Below are 8,436 nucleotides of genomic sequence, written 5' to 3' on the forward strand. Positions count from 1 at the left end.
TTTTTTTGATTTTCGAGACAGGGTTTCTCCGTAGCTTTTGGTTCCTGTCCTGGAACTAGCTCTTGTAGACCAGGCTGGCCTTGAACTCACAGAGAACCGCCTGCCTCTGCCTCCCGAGTGCTGGGATTAAAGGCACGCGCCACCGCCTCCCGGCTTCCTCAGATGCCATCCGTCTTCTTTTTGAGACAGGTTCTTCATTGCCTGGTATTTATCAAGTAGACTAGACTGTCTGGGCATCAAACCTCAGGTCTATGTGTCTCAGTTATCCCATGACTACTCTAGCTGGCCTAAAAAAACCATAAAAAAACAAAACAAAACAAACCATGGGTTCAGCATATCAAACTTGGGTCCTCATGTCTGCAAGGCAAGCACTCCACCAAGGGAGCTGTTGTCCCAGTCCAGGAGCTCTTGAGATTAACTTACTGTGTGGGTTACGTGTTTTCAAAGTTTTCCTGCCTGCTGGCTCCATGACGCCTCTTGAACCCCACACCCTCCAACTTCCCTTGGCAGCTTCAGCAAATTCTGTGACCACATATGAAACATGCCAGACCTACGAACGCCCCATCGCCTTCACCTCCAGGTCAAAGAAGCTGTGGATTCAGTTCAAGTCCAATGAAGGGAACAGTGCCCGAGGGTTCCAGGTCCCCTATGTGACTTACGACGGTAAGCAGGAGCTGGGAAGCTCAGGCTGTGGCCATGGCAGGGATGGTGTGGCTGGGCTCTGAACGGAAGGAACTGGCTTCTGAGCTGGCTGGCAGATGCTAACAAGCACACCTGCTCAGCCAGCCAGGCACAAAAGGACATGGCTAACTCACTGGGGCCACATTTTAAACAGACATTTTGATTTTCGAGGCAGGGTTTCTCCGTAGCTTTTGGTTCCTCACAGAGATCCGGGGATTTGGGGACACTTACTGTAGGAAGGGAAAAGGACAGCTTAGGAAATACGGGGAAGTGTGTGGAGTCAGGTGTGAGGACATGGCTGTCGGGGTCAGGTGGCCAGCCGTCTCTTTCAGGACTTGTGTAAGTAATTTACCATCTTTAAGTCTTCTTTCCTTGATTTCTGGTGGCAACTGAACTATACCTCTAGTCAAGCCATCCTGGAACTCGCTCTGTAGACCAGGCTGGCCTCGAATTCACAGAGATCCTCCTCCCTTTGCCTCCCAAATGCTGGGGTTAAAGGTGTGCACCACCATGCCTGTAAGCCGTATTTTCTTAACAAGTAATGAAGAAAATCACTGAATGAACATTAAGAGTTTAAACTGGGACCACTCCTGGCAGATAGTAATGGCTCAAAAGTATATTAACTTTGTAAGGCTGTGACATTTATTAGCTCCCGAGAAGGGGAAGAGGTTTAACTCCAGGTCTGGGCCCTGCTGTCGACTCTGTGATCTTGGACAAGTCAGATGATGTTTCTGCATCCTTCTAACCCCTGGGGACCTCCTTAGATTCTGAGACTTGGGCAAAAAATATTTATAGTGGCCAGAACACAGACGTGTGTGTTTTGCTGTAGGTGATTTACAGGGTGGGTACAAACGCTGCCAGTGCAGAAGGCAGCTGGAGGAGGAGGACCTCCCACACCAGGCAGAAGACAGCAATTATTCTGAGTAGGCTTCGAGAGAACAAGTCAGTCTCAAGAGGTTTGGGTCTTGAAAGAATATGTAATTTGGACTGGGGTATAAACAGAGAGGAAGAACATTCAGGAGAAGGGCAGAGGATAGAGCACCTGGCACAGCCGGGGTCCGATCTGGCCAGTGGGTAGGGAGCGTGGGAAGATAAATGAGGGTGGGGGTAGGCAGTGAGTAGCCTTGAATGCCGAGCTCAGGAGAGTAGGCTTAATTTTATAGGGAGTCCTTAAAGATTTCTAGGCCAAGAGACCCCATCCTCGGCTTTCCTAGCTCACTTTACGTAGTTTATTTCTAATGAACGGCAAGGACGAGGCTCTTGCTTTGCCTTGCAGTTGCCTCGGCAACGTGTACTACCCAGGACAAGGGCTCTCAGAACCTGACTACTGGGACTCTGTTGACAGAGACACTGAGCCCACAGTTCTGCCTGGAAGCAGATGTTCAGCAAGCTCTCCTGTGTGTGAGGACAGGGAAGAAATCAAGTAGACGCTAAGGTTTGGGCAAATGTTATCAAGACATTGAGACATTTTCATATGTCACACTATTCTGCCTCTGTGATATATTAAATGTCCCCCCTTTTTAAATATGTAATTATTTATTTGTATTTCATGTACATTGGTGTTTTGCCTGCATGTATGTCTGTGTGAGGGTGTGGGATCCTCTGGAACCGGAGTAACAGACTGCAGTGAACTGCCATGTGCTAGGATTTGAACCTGGGTTCCCTGGAAGAGCAGAAATTGCTCTTAATCTTTGAGTCATCTCTCCAGCCCCCTAAGTGTCCCTTTTTAAAAATTTAATTTAATTTTATGTACATCGGTATCAGGATGTGGTCAGATCCCCTGGAACTGGAGTTACAGACTCTGGAAGAGCAGCCATTGCTCTTAACGGCTGCGCCATCTCTCCAACCCCCAAAATGCTCGCCCCACTTATTGAATCTTTGGGGGTTTCATATCATGTACCCCAATTTTGTTTTCCTTCTGGTATGCCTATATCCCCCCTCATCCCTGATGCATCCCCCTCCATAAAAAAAAACAAAAAACAAAAAACAAAATAAGCAAACAAGCAAGTAAACAAAAGTAAGAAAAAAGAAAAACCCATCAAACAAAAACAGAACAAAAAACACCCCTGAAACAGCAAAATCTGTTTCTCCTTCTCTCCTGCCTCTCCATCCTGGTGGCACTGGAGGCTTCGGTGTGTCATATAGTGTACCCCTTTGTCCCATCAGCTTGACTGGCAACTGGTTTTTGTACACCATCCTCACTGGATCCTCACCGGAGCTCTTCTGGGGTATCCTGGGTCTTGGAGGTCTTGCAGGTATTGTTCTGCAGGACAAGTCCCTTCGTGAGCTCCAGCAGAACCTAGATGGTGTGGATGCTAGGGTGGGCCAACCCAAGGCCCAGCTGTGGGCCTGGGTGTTAGCTGGTCAGGTCAGATAGAGCCACTGGGGCTATCTGCCTCAGTGGTGGTGGAGTCAGCTCCCCTGCAGGCATGCCCTCCGGTTAGATTCATCCTGGCCTGTGGTGAGGGGTGGGGGCCCTCTCTTCTGAGTGCAGGGGGCTGCTCTCTTGCTGTAGTGGGCAGCTAGATGTTAGGTCAGCTTGCCCAGGGCAGCGAAGGGCAGGATTGGCTCAGTATAGCCCTCGGATTTCATCTCACATAGTTTCTAAGCCCTCCTGCGGTGCCACTGGCTACAGACTTCAACACAGACACCAGCAGAAATGTCCCCCTTTTTAATAGAAAAATATGAAAGCAAGGGCTGGAGATGTAGCTCAGTTGGCAGATTGTTTGCACATGTATGAAGGCCATGCCCAGCCTCCTGGCATATATGCCGGGGGCACTTGAGATTCTAGTGGGAGCTGGCGGGGGTGGGTGGGGAGGATCACAGCATGAGTACATTCTGGAGAAGGGCAAACAAGGGTCATGGTGACAGGCACTGAGCATTCCTGAGCACCAGCTGGGCACCAGGTATGCACCACAGTGGCTTTTATGGGGCACATTCCTCGTGGTCATCCCATGAATCAGACACGGTCACTTCCTGACCTTATAGATGAGGCCACTCAGGTTTAGAGATTTAAATAATTGACCTGAGATCCAGACATGGCAAAGTTGCAGAACTGGGATGACCCAGGTCTAGGGACTTCAGAGCCTGAGTCTGTTACACCAGAGTGCACGACAACTTCTATTCCTAATATTAGATCCCCTTTATGGAAAGAAGCCAGCCAGTCCTCTGATGTCCAGACACTGAACAAGGGTGCAAAACTAAAACTAAAATGGGGCATGGGGCACATACCTGTAACCCAGCACTCGATGGGTAGAGGCAGGAGCATCAGGAATTCGAGGCTAGTTTTGGTTACTAGCAATTTTAAGGCCAGTCTGGCCTACATTAGACCCTATTTTTTTTTAGAGTAAAATAATAAAACTTATTCTCTTGATTTGTTTTATTGATTTGGGCTTTGCTGTTGGTGTGCTTGTTTTGAGACAGGGTCCTATGGCCCACAGAGTCACCGTGCAAGCCAAGCTGGACTAGAATTTGTGCTCTTATAATATATATTCATTAGAACAAAGCAAAGGGGCCACAGCAGCAGCAGCAATGATACCGTGTGTGCAATGATACTGTGTGTGCAATGACACCGTTGTGCAAGGACACCGTGTGTGCAATGATGATACCGTGTGTGCAATGACACTGTGTGTGCAATAATACCGTGTGTGCAATGATACCATGTGTGCAATGACACCGTGTGTGCATCAAGCACTAACTGTGCAGTGGGGGTGTCCCGTCACCATCTCTGGACTGAAGAAACTTCTTGGGAGCGCTCCCAATACCCTCCGTGGATGCTCTTTTAATTCCTGTGGCTTCTCAGCACATGGTATGCGTACAGAGAGGCAGTTTCTGATGTTTCTTGGCTTTGGAGAGCATTGTGCTCTGCATATGCTTGCTTGAGTTACGACTATGGGAAGCAGGCTAGACTTTAGAGTGGGGTGAGGTTACATTTGGATCAGGAATACCGTGTGCACTGCATTTAATGTGTGTGCCAGGACCAAAGAAATGATTAATGAGAAGGCAAAAAGGGCGTTCTTCTTTCTCAGATAGTCAGTTCTCCATCCCCAGCCCTATTCCAACTAAAGACAAGAGCCATTCTGGGTTCTCAGATGCTTGGTCACCTTATCCAACGCAAGGACGGAAAACAGTGGGGGTGACAGGTACTAGGGAGGGAAGAAAAGCCCACATGAGCTCACAGTGCAGGGAGCATAGGTAGGAGTAGACCACCAAGCACCCAGTCCCAAGAGCCTCCTACAGGAAAAGGCCAGGGACAGAGGAGAGCAAAGACTCCCCAGGGTGCTGCCAGTGAAATAGCGGGAAGCCCACAGCGGAGTATTCTGAAGATGAGAGAGGAACTGGATGAAGGAGGAAGGTGAGCAGCCAGGTCAAAGGCTACGGATGCACAAGGAAAGGGAGGACCAACATTTGACATCGGGACACACATCATGAAGCTCACTGCGGACCTCAGTAGGCAGTCTTGGAGGAGTGCCTGGGACTGGACCAAGCTCCATGGATTCAGGAGAGGAAAAGTTCACTTGTAGACTGTGAGGGTTGACCCTGCTCTGGAAACAAAGGGGAAGACATGAGATGGAGGACTGGCAGGAGAGATGGAGTTAAACAAGATATCCTTAAGATCAGTTTTCGCACTGGGGGGAAAGAGCAGGAAGATGTTGTGCAGGAAAATGTGCAACATTACTAGCACAAATGTCCTTGACTTGGGAAGAGAAGGTGCATCTGGTGTGGGAGGTAGAGGATGGGTCTTGGCTGGAGGCACAGAAGGCTCCTTGGAAGGGAGGGGAGAAGAGGGAGGGAGGCAGGGCAGATGCCAGCTGAGTGGAGCTGCTGGATGCCTTTGTCCTCTCTCTGTCAGAATGGAAAGGTTCTCTGAGAGCAGTCACTGAAGGCGGCTTCTCGGGGACACAAGAGTGGGTTTGGAAAGAATTAAACAGTGAGAAGCAAATGTGTCCTTTATTTCACCAGAAGACTACCAGGAACTCATTGAAGATATAGTTCGAGATGGCAGGCTCTACGCGTCTGAGAACCACCAGGAAATACTGAAGGTGAGTACCTGCCTCAGCAGACAGGAAGGGAGCCATGAGCTCCCCACACACAGCTCCTCCTTCCAGACACTGAGCCCAGGGAGACCAAGATTAGCTCCCTCCTTTCCTGTGATTTAACTTTGTTAAATGTCAAGTTTCTGTCTTTAGTATTTTTTATATATAAGCATTAGTATTTTATGTATATAACATATATTTGAGAATTATTTATCTATATAATACATTTTATATATACAATGTATTACACACACACACACAAAAAAAATGTAGTTTGATCTTATCTGTCCTTCCCCTAACTCCTGCCAGACCCTGCTCAAGGTATTCCCTTCCTAGTTTCATGGTCTCTCTTCTTTTTAAAATGACTACTGAATTCAATTAATCCAGTTGTAGTACATATAACTAGTGTATGTACATGGCTGTAGGGCCAGCCTCTGGAGTGGGCTCAGCCTGCCAAGGACCATACCTCTGAAGAACACTGAGTGTCTCTCCTCCAGCAGACAACAACTGCTCCTCAGCTAAGGGCGGGGATTTGTGAGCTCTTCACCAGCCCATCCTGGGACTCTGGCTTGATCTTGTTCTAGTCTTGAGTCAGCAAACACAGCCGCCGGGAGTTCATGAGCGCAATGGCTCTGTTTACACTGGGCGTCTGTGGAGGGCACTTGCTTACAAATCCAGGTCAGGAACATATAGGTATTTTCATGTTCAGCCTGAACAGTGAAAGATCATTGGCTCCTAGTTTATGAGCTCAAAGCCCACCAAATTTTAGATGCTTGTAAGTAATTAATAACAAATTCTTACCTATCACTAACCCTAAACTGTTTTCCAAATTTCTATGTTGGATCTCATACAGTTGAGAAAAAACCAACTGTCATATGTCAAAATTTCTTTCATCAAGTAATGTATATTTATTATTAACAATTAAGGAAAATTAAACCTGGAGCAAAGATAAAAATCAGGGGAGCCAGTTTTCACCAAGTGTTTTCTAACTAGTGACCTTCCCGTCAATAGTGAGTCATGATTTCATTGGCAAAGTGCCAGGAGGTTTGAGTGCTTTGGCCTGGTAACAAACATTCTGTTCTCTTCAGGATAAGAAACTGATCAAGGCTCTGTTTGATGTCCTGGCACACCCCCAGAACTATTTCAAGTACACAGCCCAGGAGTCCCGGGAGATGTTTCCAAGATCTTTCATCCGATTGCTACGTTCCAAAGTGTCAAGGTTTCTGCGGCCTTACAAATGACTCTTCCCACGTGCCACCCAGAAGAGTGTCCACCGCGGGCAGTGGGCTGAAGCCGTCTACCCTCCACAGGCCTGAGTGTCACCGGGTTGACAGCATGCCCAGTTCAGCGACTCCTTACAGCTCAGTTTTTATAGATAATACAGATATCTGGGGAAGCTGAACTTGGGTTTCTCCCCCAGCTTCAGATGGACGGCAGATGGCTTCAAGCAGTACCAACTTCTCACTGTGTGGGCACGTGTCCTGGAGGTGTCAAGGGCTGGCTGAATGGCCTCCTCTGATGGTCTGTAGTGCGAAGGAAGCCACAGAAGGGCCACTTTGGCTGCAACTCCACTTCCTCCAAGGCCAGTCCTCTCTCAGGGAGCACCTGTACTCGTGCAGAGGTGACCAGGCCAGACACCCAGGCCATCTGAGTCACGGGAGGGTTCTGATCCCCTCAGCCTCTGTGATGCCCGGTTAATCCTAAATACATGAGTTCTAAGCACTGATGGTTTAAAACAAAGGCTAGAAAGAATCAGACATGAGAAGGCGAGAGCAGCGCTCTGGAGACATCAGTAGCGCGCACAGCAAGCGCGGAGGGCTGGGCGCAGCGGCCTTCCCCATGCCTTCAGTCACACTGAGCACTGTGCTCGGGCTTGGAGAATTCTAGGATGTGGTCTCGATGCCTGACAGTTATCCACCGTCATCGAAGGGAGATTTCACCAGGCCAAGGCCAGTACCGCAAGACTCCCTGTGCTAGGAGCCACTGGCCCCAGTGCCTTTCCTTTTCATTCTCCCCGAGCGAGAGAGTCTGAGAGAAGTGACATCACGCAGGCCACTGTCATCCTTTGGTGGTGGGCCACACTCCTGTTCACAGGCCACGGCCGAGTCACTTTGGTCTGTGCAGTGGGACTGCATAGTGATCTCCTTCCAAATAAACTTTTCAAGATTATTGAGCTTTTAAACATTTTAATCCCCTATCCCCACCTCCCAGGCAAAAGTCTCACTACAGAGGCTAAAGAAGAGAGCCTATTGGGCTAGAGATGTAGCTCAGTAGTAGAGCACTTGCCAAAGACATGCAAGGCCCTGGACTTGGCCCTCAATACAACTCCCCCCCCCAAAAAAAAAGAGACCTGTTAATCAAGCTTTCCTCTCCCTAATGGATGGACTGACTATACACAGCCATAGGGTTTTGCTCTTTCTGTGGCAATTATAGTGCATAATTCTGTTTACCAAAGTACTAAAAAATGTTTAATAAGCATTAAAAAGAAAACAATATTTCATTATTATTGAACTTGGTTTTCCACCTCAATATTTTTAATCTATTAATAACATTTTTTATAATTTTCGCTTTTTTTTTTTTTTTTTTTGGAGACAGTGTCTCACTATGTAGCTCTGGCTAACCTGGAATCTATATGTAGGCCACGCTAGTCTCAAACTCACAGAGCTCCAAGTACTGGGATTGAAGGTGTGCGCCACCATGCCAGGAGACATTGACATTT

At 48.0% G+C, this 8,436-nt stretch overlaps 1 protein-coding gene across 6 annotated transcripts in view; it reads left to right on the forward strand.

Annotated features, from left to right (window-relative positions):
• Scube2 (signal peptide, CUB domain and EGF like domain containing 2) overlaps positions 1-8,212 on the forward strand; it is a 76,219-nt gene extending 68,007 nt beyond the window's left edge. For 4 of the 6 annotated variants that reach the window (XM_050163366.1, XM_050163369.1, XM_050163368.1 and 1 more), the window contains 3 exons: positions 448-663; positions 5,644-5,723; positions 6,806-8,212. In XM_050163366.1, coding sequence (XP_050019323.1) covers positions 448-663; positions 5,644-5,723; positions 6,806-6,958 — 449 coding nt within the window. In that variant the 3' untranslated portion in view covers positions 6,959-8,212. The remainder of the gene's footprint in view (positions 1-447; positions 664-5,643; positions 5,724-6,805) is intronic. The other 2 variants (XM_050163372.1, XM_050163367.1) reach the window with 1 other exon arrangement.
• Positions 8,213-8,436: the final 224 nt, after the last annotated feature.

Source organism: Alexandromys fortis, unplaced genomic scaffold, assembly GCF_014885135.2.
Source record: "Alexandromys fortis isolate MF-2015 unplaced genomic scaffold, M_Fortis_MF-2015_v1.1 scaffold_129, whole genome shotgun sequence".
Taxonomy (NCBI): Eukaryota; Metazoa; Chordata; class Mammalia; order Rodentia; family Cricetidae; genus Alexandromys; species Alexandromys fortis.